Here is a 15,513-nt window from a genome sequence, read left to right on the forward strand (position 1 = left end):
TGACCCAATCCGTATCTTCCCTATACCGTGGTTGCGAATCAACTGTAGATTAATCAGCTTTGCTATAGAGCACATTGAATTGTATCCTTACTTTTTGTAATATTGTCGAGGAAAAACTATCCCCTGATGTTCTACTCCCCAGGGAACTTCTTTGCATGAATTTCATGTTGGAATTCATATTCTTTGGGTGTAGACTCAGATGTTATATTCTCACATAGGCACTCATCCTACCACACATATGACATAGCAACATGGGAATTCATAGCAATGATATTCTTATAGTTATTGGATTAATTGTTAACAAGTTTGATCGTGGTATGCTTATTCAGTGCCGGGGTTGAGCCTCTAGCTCATTGGTAAAAGGCTTTGTTCGTCAACCAAGAGGTTGGAGGTTCAGTTCCAGCTTACCTACCAAAAAAAATGTTTACTTAGTGCCTTTATAAACAAAAGACAAGTTAGTCTTGCTGCTTTTCTGGAGCTTTAATTTGCTGGGCAATTTGTTATATGTCTATCTTCTAATACTTGCAAACAATTATATTCTACATGATTATAAAAGCACACCGACGGCTTGGTTCGAGTTCTAAAGGATCTCATGGGCAGCCCATATACACCTGAGTATGACATTGCCGGGATTACAGACCCATTCCTACAGATTCGAATTCTTAGGCTATTACGCGTCTTGGGTCAAGGAGATGCAGATTCTAGTGATTGTATGAATGACATTCTTGCCCAGGTCAGTTGCCATGTCTCGTTTTCTATTTGCTGCTACTACATCCTGTCGCAGTGTATTTAAACTCAAATTTTAATTCGTGAAATATGGATCTGTTATTTACCAACTGTGCTTCAGTGTTTGTTTACTCAATCAATCAATGTGCTGCATGTAATAGAGAGGGCTTACTATTTTATGTTAATTATTTTTTCTTTAAGTTAGAGGGAGAGCCTTGGCACAACGGTAAGGTTGCTCCATTGTGACCTGGTGGTCGCGGGTACGAGTCACGGAAACAGCCTCTCTGCAAAGCAGGGGTAAGGCTGCGCACATCTAGCCCTCCCCAGACCCCGCAATGGCGGGAGCCTCGTGCACTGGGCCGCCCTTTCTATTTTTATTTTTAATTTTTTCTTTAAGTTCTTAATTTGTTTCTCTGTGCTGGGAGTGTGAGAAAGTGATTTGTTGAGCCGACCACGTTCTTGGCCATTTTGTTAGTTGCTTTTAAGTTGTGGTAGCAATTTACGCTAAGAAAACCAAAAAAATGGACACGGGAGATACTAATGACTTGAATGTTAAAATCTGTCAAGGAATAATGAAAGTTCAAAAAACTACTTGGAAAAGGCAAGCATTCCATGACTGGGCTAAGTAAAATTACTAACAGTCACTATGCATTCATATGATATGTCAATCTTAGACAAAAATGCCCTGTAAAATATTCATTTAACTCCTCAATACTCTCGTTCCATTTTTTTTGTACTAGGAAACATGTGGGGTCGGCATACCATGTGTTGTGGGTCACCATACCATGTGTCCATGCCAACATACCAGTTTTCTACATTGTACGGGCCAAAGCCTTTAGTAATTAGTGTCTGAGTTGATTATGTACCATATAAAAAAGTAGTACAATTATTTAGGGAAATGATACCAGCAGCACAACCATCTTTTAATAATTGCACAAACCTAGCTTGTCTTTTATTTTTTAACTGGTTTATGAGAGCTTTTTGGGAACTGTAATAACTAATAACCTTTGAAATCTCTTCAAATAACAAAGGACAAAATGGTTTAATGCAAATATCAAAACATTGTTATGCTGATATCATTTCCCTTTATTTATTGTACAATATGGTGCATAATTATACAGTTGGTTATATATTACAATGTGGATGTAAGTGTCATCTTTTAATACAATACTTTATTGATAAAGAAGAAGTTAAAGTTCCAAATAGTGAAGGCAAAAAAAGGTTATTACAGTGATGGAAGGAGGTCCCAATGCTTAACACCGGTCTGGAAATTCATTCCCTTGCCAAGTACAACCAATTTGTTTGCTTTGAAGAATATGATGTAAATAAAAATGTTTGAAAACATGTAGTAGTTTAAGAACTTTCCCAAGGCAAGCTGGGTCTTTTTGGTTGGGTTAATGATTGATCCAATGTGTGTTTTGGTTTACTCAGCTGAGTTGAAAAAGTTTTTGATTGACTTGGTATACCCAGAGTTTGGTCTACTTTGATATGTCAATGATTGACCTGATGTCTTTCCAAATATTGGGAAAGGAACATTCAACGATTAGGAAATATCGAGTGTTTCATCAAGGAAGTCTGTGAATCTCCATGGAAGTTCTTGATTGACATGGTAAAACCAGAGTTTGGTCTACTCGGATGTGCTAATGATTGAACTGATGTCTTTTCACATATTGGGAAAGTAGCATTCAACGTGCCAGAAATGTCTAGTGTTTCATCAAGAAAGTCCATGAAACCTTAGACTTATACTATGTAATTGTTTTTTTTTTTTGAAGGGCAAAGGTAGATTTCATTAAATAAGAACCAAGACCGAGGAGGACTTGGAACAAGCAAAATAAGTACAAGCAATAGAGTGTAGCCAATATACAAATAATGAAACTAGAGAAAGTCGAAAAGCTCCAGACTTTCTTTGGAAACCCTTCTCGTGCTAATTTATTCGCTTCACCATTGGATGTTCTCCTCACATTCCTAAAGGAGACCGATGCCACCCCAATTCTGTCCTGGATTTCATAAAAAAAGGCGGCAAATCTCCAAGGCATTGGCTTTGGACCTCGAAGCCATCTAATAACATTGAGGGAGTCCCCTTCCACCACCACCTTATTCAGATCCACATTCTGGAGCATCTTGATGCCTTGATAGACGGCTCTTACCTCTGCCTCGTTTGCATCTGCTACACCAATGGGGCCTCTAAAGGCCCATATCACCTCCCCCTCTTCGTTTCTCAATAGGCCTCCAATACCTGGTGGTCCAGGATTACCCAAACTTGATCCATCAAAGTTGAACTTTAGAAACCCGTGACGTGGAGGCGCCCAAGCTTCAACCACTTTGGGTTCATTAGCTGCTTCTCCACATATAACTCTCCACCCATGCTATAGATCATATTATGTAATTGTATACAAATTTATTGTTATAACACATCCATATGTAGCGTTATAATACTCTGCTATGGAATTTATACATGTTAATGTTATTTGGCATAATGTTAAAATCATTCTTATCATATTTGGCAAATTTGAACCTAAAAATCAAGGCATTATGATTGGCGACACTCTTGAAGTAAAATAAATGGTAAATGGTTTCCTTGGATAATTGATTCCAAATGGATAAACTGCGAGTACATGGTTTATTAACCAATTTGATGCTATCTCATTTTTCCTTAATGAAAAGTTATACTCAATATAATCATTTACAACTCTTTAAAGACTGGTGGACTAATAGGAGCTCAACTGTTCTTCAAAAAAAATAAAATACGAATAATGATATAATATGATGAGTCAAACTGTGTCATTACTCATTAATTACAAGGTAAACATCAGAAAATTAATGGAAATTCTTCTAAGTGTCAAATAACTAATCATTGATTGACGGATCCATCATGCTTGATATCCAATATAATATATTAATTCTCTAGTTTTGTTAGGGCTTTACTCATCTTAATAACCTTCTCTTCTAGGTTTTAAAAATAGTTCACATTGATTTCTTATTCTTGGCGTGTATTTAAAAAAAATATATCCATACAAATAGAATAAAGAGCAAAAATTTCTTTGATGAAGTAATTTTAACAACTTATGAACATGCTTGAAGTTACACTAGTATGACAACAAAGAATCACTGAGGATTGAAATTGGGAATTGTTGTGTATTTGATGGGTTTTGACTGCCATATTTGACTGAGTTGACCTTGGCAGTTCTCATGGTACTGCCAAGAAGTGTATGCCGGGTTTGCTTTCTACAAATGTCGGACAGAAAAGCTAGAGGTCAACAGTAACATTACAATTCATTGGAATAACTAATGCTGAGAGTATGATGCTTCATGATCCATGTGACACGAATTCTTTTGAATGGGCGAAGTACCCATGTCGGATTCTAATACTTTGGGATTCACTGCGACACTTCTAAATCTCTTTTATCTCTTTTTCTCTATCATTAACAAAAATCTACTTTTTCTCTAAATACTACTACCGCAACTTTACTATTACAGCATGCTTTGAGTTTTATCCATCTTAGCAATAAGTTTTAAAGGAAATAAAACAGTATATTTACTTAATCTATTAAATTTTTTAATATTTTACTTGGTTATAACCATATTATTATATAAAACATTAAAATTTGAGAATTGATTAAAATATTTGGCGAATCCACATATCTTTCTTTTGGAGGTTTTTTGAATCCGACACTACTTGTCTCGGATTCCACACTCGTACTTGTACTGATGCAACATAGTTCATGATGCTGTTAATTCAAATTGGTAGTTTGTATTTGAATGTCTTGGTTGAATTTATGATATATAGAAGTTCTAATGAACCATGGCCTTCTGATTTTCATTTACAAAAACACAGCTAAAGAATCCTGATCCACTGTTTAAAAACTTCCAGAGTCACTTGTCAACTCTCCCGAGTTGATTGGCTTCTCCTCTGAGTCCGAGTTTTGCCCTACCAAGTCAGTCAGAATTTATTTGACTCTCCCGAGCTAATGAATCATGGACTCGCTCAACTCGACTCTTTTTTGCCTTGACCGAGTTCTCATCTGAGTCCGAGTTTTGATACATTACCTCAACCCTTTACCTTTTGCTTTCCAAGCAGAATATATTTCAGCGGCTTATTTGCTAAACTATTTTTTAATTTAGTCCAGCATATTTTGCTGATTCTTATTTTCAATCTATGAAGTTTGAAGATGGGTGTGATAACATCAATGCGAAAGACGACTCTGGCAACTTTCAAAAAAAAAATTATCTTTAAAAAAAAAAAAATGACTATGGGCTCTTTATTATTGGTCTTTCCTTCAGATTTATGCATATTTAGCAATTATACGCACATGTTTAAGATCCTGTTTATAAGAATTTAACTATCAATGCTTATAGGAAACATTTTTTTTTTGATATATTTGACGACTTTTGCTTATTTGCAATATGGTTCTTTGATATACTTCTCTAGTTTTCTTTGACATGTTGGATTCTTGTTTTAGGTTGCAGCAAAAACCGAGTCAAACAAAAATGCAGGGAATGCCATACTTTATGAATGCGTTGCAACTATTATGGGCATTGAAGCAAATAGTGGGCTGCGTGTGCTTGCTATCAATATTTTGGGAAGATTCTTATCTAACCGCGACAACAACATTAGGTCAGATTTCTTTCAGCTACAGCTCATCCTGGGTTTGATTGTGTTTACACAACTAACTTTTGACATTCTGTTGCTTATTTTATTTGAGATGTGCTGTTAAAAGTATGTTATTGTGGGTTTAGGGTTTCAACAGTTTTGACTTTGATATCGACCCTTTGTGCAGACTTTCCCTTTCTCGTCGCTGAAGTTTGATTCTCGATAATATTTCCTGATTTTAGTAGTAAGGTTTTTATTTCCTAGTGGTTGTTATATCGATATCCTAGTGTCAATGAAACCCCTATGCCAACCAAGATGTATCTTTTTGTATGGATATTGCAACTCTTGTTTCCATTGGAGTGTTGCAGGTTGATCTGACATAGCACTGCATGTTATAATATTCTCATATTTGTTTTAGTTTAATGATCTTCACCACTTTCTGTTCTATGTTCCCACCCTTTGTCTTTTTTGAAATCATTAGCTACTACTTATTATTTCTCAAAGTTCATCATCTTCCTTCGAGTCCTTTGGGTAAGCCCAATTTCATCATGTGCTATAAGTGATGTTTTGTTGCAGTCCTAAAATGGCTCATGTATTTTTTCAATGAAGATGAGTTTTAAATAGTTACAAGCTTCAATTGTTGTGAATATTGGATATATAATCTTAGAATACGGAAATAATCAGCCTCGTCCTTTTGTTAGATATGTTGCGTTGAACATGCTTATGAAGGCTGTTGCTGTAGATGCTCAAGCGGTGCAGAGGCACCGAGCAACAATTTTGGAGTGCGTGAAGGTAGTGTACTGGATTTTCTCTCTTTCTTATGGTTTTGATGCTAAATAATTAGTTTAGAAATGAAGCGGAGTAGTGTTATTTTAGTTTGTATTCATGTTTTTTTTTTATTCTAACAAACTTTCCTGATCAGTAACAAGAGTTCAACTTAATTAGCTAAAACGGGAAACGACTAAGTAGAGTGATGCCACAACGGTTAAATCAACTTCTCTTCCACTATCAAAGGATTCTTTTCTACCAGATGCATTTAGTTGCAGTAGAATTCAGGTCTCTTTAGAATTCTTGACAAATAATTTAAAATGTGCATGGTACCCATAACAACTCTCTACAAGCAAGGAATTGAAGAAGACGTCTCACTGCATTCCTGTTTTTATTATTGCAATTTCTGGTGTTGGTGATGGTGATGGTGAGGGAGAAGGATACCCGAAATCTCCTGGGAAGTATGATTAAGTACAAAGGGGTTATAAATGCGATTGCTCAATCTAATGACATTGAGTCTCCTTCAACTTCAATGGGAGCCCCGCAATTGAACTTGCGTATTTCCTCTGGGTTGACAGGAGCCAGAAACTTCCAATGTCCTCACTTCTATGTACTTTATCGCTTCTATGTCATGATTATATCATTTACTTAAAGTTGAAAGAGTCAAATGCAGACAAAGGCCAATTCTGAAGCATTTAGATAAGGTACCCCATGATAGATTTTCAAGTATCGGTATAAACCATCTTACAAGAGCCAACCAAGGTTTTAAATTTCAATTTCGGTTTTGATCACCACAACATGGAAACGTTTTGGAAATTGTGGTGAAAATCTTGTAAAATCACAGAAGTGTATAGAAACACATGCAAATGATAGCCGTTCAAGGTGAAACTTCAGGATATGCTAACACGCCTAGAAACCATTACATAAGGAAGACAACCTTCCATAATGGTTTAACAACATCCAACACCTAGTGACATTCACTGTCGCATATTTTTGATAATTCAGTAGATGTCATTGTTTCACATGTAATTCATATAAATACTTATGCATAATACATAATTACATACACCACATTTTACATGCAATTGATGCAAACATAATTATGTAATATATATATATATATATATATATATATATATATATATATATATATCTGTGTGTGTACCACTAATACACTACGGTTTTGATTTCAATATGAATTTCGGTTTCGGTAATGCGTTTCGGTGGGCATGGAAATGGAAACATTTCGGCCATTTAGGAGCCGCTTGGATACGCGGATTTTAGAATCCAGGTTTTAGTTTGAAAACAGTGTAAAAGTGGGTTCATGATCAAGCTGCTGTCTGCTGTCTGCTGTCCTGACAGCGTTTCTTGGATTTTAAGTAAGAAATCCAGGTTTTAGAAATCTCTCCCGCATCGTGAGATTTCTAAAACCTGGGAACATGGGATGATCTGTTACGCTCTTGCTGACAGAAAGAAGGGCGAGAAATCAGAAAACGATGGCTGGTCCGCTTCTTCTCGTCTCTCATCTATAATTTTGAAGAAATCCTGGTTCTAAAATCCGCGTATCTAAACGGCCCTTTACTGTCGGTTTTGGTGGAAATTTAAAACCATGGAGCCAACTTGGTTTGCATTTCTCTTGCTACTTCCATTAAAATTCAACTTGTCTAGAAGAGGGGCAGGGTGCGAGATGGGAGGATAGTAGATTATACCAATATTTTTCTGAAGGTTTCCAGTTTCCACATAACCATAGAATTAAATCCAGATGTGACATTGTTAGATACATTGAACCCATCAAAACACAAGAAGAAGGCTCTTCTCTTCATTGCCTCACTATTTTTTCTCCATCACTCTTACTCTTCAGCTCCATCCTCTTGAAGATTGTACTATTTTAGGATTGTGAAAAGCAAGTCCGTATTTTTTTTCCATGCACTGTGTTTTGAAAACAGCTCTTCTAGTCCCTGAAAAGTGGGCAGTGGAAGAAGGGAAAAAGCACGACTTATCCACGCATCATCCTGACTAAGCAGAAAAGCCATCCACAAAAATATTCATCGAAAAAGCACGACTGATCCACCCATCACCTCGACTTAGCAGAAAAGCCACCTACAAAATATGCATCACTGACTCCATGTTCCCATAAAATACGTATCTTGTCTCCATAAAGGATCCTGTGTACTTGAGCTTTTTGAATGGATTTCCCACAAAATGTGTTACTTTTCTCCACATAGGAGCACTTGCTCAGGGTGAGGAGGTTTGTTTCTTGTTCAAGAATGGATCTCTAGAAATTATCGAATCATCCTTTAATGTATCACTTGGCTGATTGGAACATTCTTTTTTGACTCCTGTAGGAAATTATGGCCTGCAGATACAATCTTTTATGTTATGCACTATGGTCACGTGGGCCTGCTTTTAGCTCACGTTCCTATTTTAGTGGAAAAAAAAACTGAAAGTGGCCTACCCTTGATATCCCAGCACGAGTGTCCCCTTATGTAACCACCAGAATATAAGAAAGGATTCGCATCCATGTAGTCATGTAAGAATAAAAGCTGTTTCTATCATCTTCTCATGCATATAATTGCACCATCCTTCATTTGTCTGGGCTTTATTGTCTTTATCAGATAGATATATTTCCAACTAAAATATTTTTACTTGCACTATATATGTTTGGGGTACTTGTCTAACTTTCTCTGGATGACCACCATCCCAATTGTTTGGGGACTTATCTGCCCTTAACCTGTTATTGGAATATTTCTTCTGCATCTGGGTCTTTGCTGAACAGTTTAAACTTTATAGTTTTAAACTGTCTCCATGGTTCATAATATATAGTAAATATTCTTAACTAGTTTTGTTATTTGTGTCTCATCGATAAATGTTTTATTCGTTGTGTTTCTATTCTCATAGGTCCCATATCACTGAAGAAATCCATATTGCTTGTTGCTAATATTAGTGCCTGATGAGTGGCTAAGTTTCCTAGTTACTCCATATCGCTGAAGAAATCCATATTGCTTGTTGCTAATATTAGTGCTTGATGAGTGGCTAAGTTTCCTAGTTACTCAGTGTTATAATTTTTCCTCAAGAAAATAATTATGAAAGTTAATTAAGTGATGGTAGCATCTTCTTCGTTTTCTTTCTTCCTGCATGATGGTTTATTTGTCAACAGATCCAGAAGCATCTGAACAGTTAGGGGCTGCTTGGATACTCGGATTTTAGAATCCTGGATTTCCTCGAAATCCTGGATGGGAGACGAGATAGGGGAGACCGTCCGTAGTTTTCTGATTTCTCGCCCTTCTTTCCGTCGAGTGAGAGAGTAGGAGATCATCCTGTGTTTCCAGGTTTTAGAAATCTCAGGATGGGGGAGAGATTTCAAAAAACTGGATTTCTTACTTAAAATCCAGGATAATGGATTGTAAAATCCAGAATTTTACACCGCTTTCAAACTAAAACCTAGATTAAAAAATCCAGCTATCCAAATAGCCACTCAGGTTCCAATTTATACGTCAGTGTTTCTGATACTGCAAACACATTTCAGTTCTTCTCGATTCAGGGTGTGCACTATCATAGCTTTTTTCTCTATCATCACTAGAATGGACATTATTTCTGTATTTATATTCTATTGCTGGAATTTTCTTTTATCTGAAATGGAGTTTGCTACTTTTCCTTTGCTAATCACTGCATTAAAATAATGTATTTTACTAAGCTGTAATGGCTACCTTGATTTGGAGAAATATGGTCATCGTTTGCATTTGACTTATTATTGGTAGAAGTTTTTGTTATTTTTCATAAAAAAGAGAGAAATATCAAACATTGTCATAATTGATTTCTGCTGAAAATGCATGATTTGTATTACCATCTATAGAAAGTTCTGTTCATTGTAAATTGGCTGTGATGCTTTGTGTACCTTCTATACTAGTATCAAGGTTTTAAATTTTGGTTTCGGTGTCGGTTTCGGTCACCACCGAAATCGAAACGTTTCGGTTTCTTGCCGAAATTTCGGCCGAAATCATGTAAAAATATGACTATGGTTTCGTTTTTTTTTTTTAAAATTTCGACCGAAATGTCTAAAATTTCAGTGTAAATTTCGGCGATTGCAGTGAAAATTTTGGCTATTTCGGTGAATATTTCATAAATTTCGGTGGGAATTATAACATTTCGGTGGACTTTTTTAAAATTTTGGTGGATCTATTTAAAATTTCGCTGGAAATTTTGTAAAAATTTTTTTAGTGACATTTCAACGAAATTTTGGAATTTCTGTGAAATTTCGCCGAAATCTTGTAAAGAAACGACTTCATGTAAATTTCGTTTTGGTCGCGGCCGAAACCGAAATATTTTGTTTCGGCCGAAATTTAAAACCATGACTAGTATTAGGATCCTAGGGTCTAGTGACCCAGTTTGAGACTAAATGTTTGTTACTTTGCTTATGTGCTGGACAGGATTTGGATGCTTCAATTAAGAAAAGAGCTCTTGAGCTGGTCTTCCTTCTAGTGAATGACAGCAATGTCAAGCCTTTGACAAAAGAACTTGTGGAATATCTGGAAGTAAGTGATACAGAATTCAAGGGAGACCTTACTGCCAAAATTTGCTCAATTGTCGAAAAGTAAGTGAAGAGTCAGTTGTTATTTTAATTGGTATTTTCCTTTCTTGACATGTAAATTATGGCCACGTAGCTGCAATCTATAATGGTGTAAAGTTGTGTCTTATCTTTTTTTTTGTCTTGTTGTAAGAGTTCTTATGGATTACTGAATCATCACCCTTTGGCAGTAGCTACTTTAGCTCGAATCTCACCAAATAAACATCCAAACCGATGAAGATCTTCTTTGTTATTTGGAAATTTATAAAAAAATTAAAATGTAAAATATAAATCTAACAATAAATATAAGTACACCGAGATTCAAAGTTTTGACTATTGGCTCTTTTCCCTTCTCATCTCTTTCCTTTTCTTTTTTCTTCGTTCTCCTCTTACTGTTTTTCCTTATTTATCTCCTTTTCCTTCTTATTTTTTTCTCTTCGTCGGCCCCTTCTCTCTCTCTTTCGGATGTAATGCATTTCTTCTCCTTGGGTTTTATAAAAATATTAAGTTAACTTTATAAGTTGTAAATCATTTATTCTTAAAAATTAATGTTTATGCTGAGAAAGAAAAGTTAGAAGTTTAATGTCATTCTACTGAAAATTTGGAATCCTTTTAATTTTTGTTTGAGCTTGCGAGATGAGGATGTAGTAAATATGACTGGATAGGAGGTACCTAAGATGGATATCTTTCGCTCTCTTGGTTCAATTCTACATAAGGAAGGAGAGATTGAAGAGGATGTTAACCCTAGAATAAGAGCAGGTTGGTTGAAGTGGAAGCTTGCCTCAGGAGTTCTGTACGATCGTAAAATCCCTACCAAGTTGAAGGGAAAGTTTTATAAGACAGCTATGAGGCCAGCCATGCTGTACGGCTCAGAATGTTGGGCCACCAAGAAGCGGCATGTGCATAAGATGAGTGTAGCGGAGAGCCGGAGATGCAAATGCTTACGTGGATGTGCGGCCACACAAGGTTAGATAGAATTAAAAATGAAGACATTCGTAAAAAGGTGGGGGTGGCACCAATTGAGGAGAAGATGAGAGAGCACCGCTTTAGATGGTTTGGACATATCCAACTTAGGCTTTTGGATGCTCCAGTGAGAAGAGGTGACTCGTGCCAAGTTGATCGAGTAAAAAGAGGTAGGTGCAGACTGAAAACAAATTGGGTAGAAACAGTGAGGAAAGACTTGATAGCTAGGAACATAACAAAGAACATGTCATTGGATAGGATAGAATGGAAGAAAATGATCCACTTAGAAGAACCCAACTAGAGCCAGGATTAGAGCCGGGTAGATTCCTTTCACATTCTTTATGAATTTTTTCTAAAGGATTCATTTAGCCGATCCCAACTAGTTTGGGACAAAGGCTTTGTTGAGTTGAGTTGAGTTATATTTTAAAAAAGAGTAAGACAATAAAAGAATATTTTAGTTTCAGAATTATAAACATTTTTATAAAAAATAAAATTTAAAACTAAAAGAACAATGAAAAATATATCATGATATCTTAATAGCGCGATGATATTTTCACCCCCCTGCAGTACGCATTCGCCCCCCTTTTAACGTGATTTGACGTCAAAAAGCGTTAAAGTTGCCCACTGTTCACGTTACAAGGGGGGCGAATGCGTACTGTAGAGGGCCGTTCACGCAGAGTCTAGTTCATCGTGTAAATGGGGGACCGCTGATGGGGGCCCAATGAAGGTGGTGAAAATATCATCTCCCTCTTAATAGTATTTTCCTTTTGTGAAAATGCAACATGATACTAAAAAATGTCAATGATATTTGTCATTAGAAATCATCTAGCCTTTTGATCAAAATCACTTCTGTGCGAGGTTAAATGAAGTTAACAGATGGGTAAAGATAGCATTGGAAGGGGAGAGGCTTATCTGATTTCCAATTGAGATTGCTGCTTTGAACATAAAAGGGCTGGACACTAGGGAGGAGAAAGGGACAGGAAAGGGACTGTTCTCATAGAAGGGTAGACTTCATTGGTGCCAAATGGTAGTGAACAAGGAAGCATGGAAAAATACCTAGCACCGATGCGAAATGGTTTTCTAATCTGTTCTTGTCAAAGAGTTTTGGGATCTCCTTAAGGTGGAATTGATAGCAGCGATCAGGGAATTTAATGAGATTTTATGAGAAGGCTCTAATGCATCATTCTTTACGCTAGTACCAAATAAGGAAGGGACATTGAATGTCAAGGCTTTCCATCCCATAAGATTTGTAAATAACACGTACAGAGGTGTGATGAAGAAGTGCTATTGTGCATCACCTTTCCAAGGTCGCATTCATTAGCGAAGTCATGTACTTGAGGGGATTCTCATAACCAACAAAGTTCCTGTTCAAGAAACTATGATAAACTGTGTTTCATTTGCAAGTTAGATATGGAAAAGGTGTATGATTAAGTACATTAAATTGAAGATGCACTTGGGGAGAAATTGAGGTGATGGATTTTATTTGTCCCACCTTTCTCAGTTCTTTATAAGTGGAAGTCTAAAAGTGTGCTTTAAAAGGGGATCTGTTATCCAATCCTTTTCACGGTAGTTGTTGAAAACGGAAACCTTATGCTTAGTTAAACCGAAGTTTGTGGCTTTATGGAAGGTATCTAATAAGTGAGTTTCCACAGTTGATATCACACCTACAATTTGAACTACCTACGAGCAATATTACAATGATTTGAAGCAGTATCCGTATAAGAATGAACTTGCAAAAAAGTTCTGTTGTGGGAGTTAATGTAGAGGATAAAAGGATAAACAACATTATCTTGCTATCGGTTATCTTGATCTTCCTCTAGGTATTTGGCACGCCTTCCAAGAATTTGCGGGGTCGAATAATAGAAAGAGTTGAAAAGAAACTTGCAACATGTAAGAAAACTATCTATTTGTAGGCTGAAAGATCACTTATCAAAGCATATGTAGCTAACCTCCAGGTATACTATATCGTTATTCAAGTTGTGGCCAGAATAGCAAAGAGATTAGAAAGAAGCCTACATGATTACCTTTGGGAAGGAAGCGGAGCAGGGAAGAAGTTAGAGATTACCTTTCTCGATTTCTGTAAAAATAATACTTATTTTAGGAACAATTTCTATTTCACGGGAACTATTTTCAAAAGTAGTATTTGAAACTGAGTTGATAGCATTGCTTTTCAAAGTAGTATTTGAAAGTATCACTTTTTTGTCCTGATGAATTGCCATTAAAAAAGTAGTATTTGAAATCGAGTCGAGCTTCATTCTTTCGTTGGCATTGAGATTCCCTCTTCTATATTTTCTGTGAAACAACCAATTACTCCAAAAGCTTAAGCAGTTGGAGATGGCATTATTTTATCTTTAAGACTTTAACAATGTGAAACAACCAATTACTCCAAAAGCTTAAGCCGCTGGAGATGGCATTATTTTATCTTTTATACTTTAACATCCCCTTCACTTGTGGCCCCACTTTTAGGGTTGGCCTACACGTGGCCAGGGGCGGAGCCAGAAATTTACACTTGTGGTGGGGGGGGGGGGTGTCTAATTAACACTTGCCTGCATTGGTCATTGGGGGGCCATGGCTACTAAACTAGTTCAGCATGCATGTACAAGCATGCACCATAAAAGAGATTTTGCAAGTCATTGCCCCTCATGCAATATGTGCCTCCGCCCCTTCACATGGCACATGTGGCCCCTCTTTTTTAGGGTGGCCATTACATGTGGATTTTTAATATCAAGGAGTTTTGAACCTAGGACCTTTGCTTTGATACCATGTGAAACAATCATTTACTCCAAAAGCTTAAGCCTATGGAGATGGCGTTATTTAATCTTTTATAATTTAACTTTTTCTTCCTCATCACTATTATATATGGGATTACCTTTGATTTCATAGACCTCATCTCCTGTCCTTCATTGTTTTCTAGGACCAAATCTTCACATTTTTTTGAGGAATGACAATAGAGACTTAGGAGTGTGTATTGATTGGATATCATCCTTACCATCCAATGCATAATCAGTTCACGATTTAATATTTCTTTATTGAGTCCCCATCCACTCCATCCTACTCTTTGTTTTCCTTCTCTATATTCGTTGTGTTTCATGGTGTTTGTATTGTTCTTCAAGGCACACACCAAGTGTTTGGTGAAATGTCCGAGAGAGGTGTTGTGCCTTGAAGTGGTTCTTTCCGTTGCAAGTTGAAGGCCAACTTGAGGGAGAGTGTTGATGTAGGTTCCATGGATGGAGTGGTATATTGTTGTCTAGTGTTGTCTTATTGTTGTAGTCTTGTTGTTGTCTTGTTATCGTGTTGTATTGTTGTCGTTTCCGTGTGATGTAGTTTCGTCTTCTTTGTTGGTATGATTCCTTTTATGTTGTTCACCATTCTTCTGTTGGTAGTTCGTTGGTGTCTTATTTGTGCGTTGATGGTGGTTTGTTGTTGGTGGTGCTTTGGTGTTCGAGTATGTGGTTGTTATTGGTTGTTGGTGGCTTTTATAGTGGGTTTGTAGTTAGTATTGGTGGAAGTGTGCTGTTGGTGGATGATTCGTTGCGTTGTTGGTTGCCTCGTTGTTGTTGGTGCCATTTTGTAAGTTGTATCATTGGTGGATGGTTGGTGTTATCGTTATTGGACGTTATTGATTTCTTGATGATGTGTTGTTTGTTTGTTTGGTTTGTTGGTTGGATTGTTGGTTGGTTGATTGTGGTTGGTTGTTTGTGGACTTGCTTTGCGAGTCGTGTTTGTTGATGCTTCTACATGGTGAGTGTAGTTGCTTGCCGTAGTTTTACACCTTTGTTGTTGTAGTGATTTGCATTGCAATCCACCTTGTTGGTGCTTCTACACGTGTGTAGTTGCCTTACGTAGTTTTGCGCATTTGTTGTCGTTGTAGTGGTTTCCGTTGCAATCCACATTGTTGGTG

At 36.8% G+C, this 15,513-nt stretch overlaps 1 protein-coding gene across 1 annotated transcript in view; it reads left to right on the forward strand.

Annotated features, from left to right (window-relative positions):
• The window catches only part of LOC143856099 (AP-1 complex subunit gamma-2-like), a 41,678-nt gene that overhangs the window by 11,214 nt on the left and 14,951 nt on the right, over positions 1-15,513 (forward strand). Inside the window, exons 5-8 of the mRNA XM_077366154.1 lie at positions 557-733; positions 5,187-5,341; positions 6,019-6,109; positions 10,513-10,676. Of these exons, the coding sequence (XP_077222269.1) occupies positions 557-733; positions 5,187-5,341; positions 6,019-6,109; positions 10,513-10,676 (587 nt within the window). The remainder of the gene's footprint in view (positions 1-556; positions 734-5,186; positions 5,342-6,018; positions 6,110-10,512; positions 10,677-15,513) is intronic.

The sequence above is a fragment of the Tasmannia lanceolata genome, unplaced genomic scaffold, assembly GCF_043159265.1.
Source record: "Tasmannia lanceolata isolate RefF3 unplaced genomic scaffold, GAP_Taslan_0.1 ptg000023l, whole genome shotgun sequence".
In the NCBI taxonomy this organism is placed as follows: domain Eukaryota; kingdom Viridiplantae; phylum Streptophyta; class Magnoliopsida; order Canellales; family Winteraceae; genus Tasmannia; species Tasmannia lanceolata.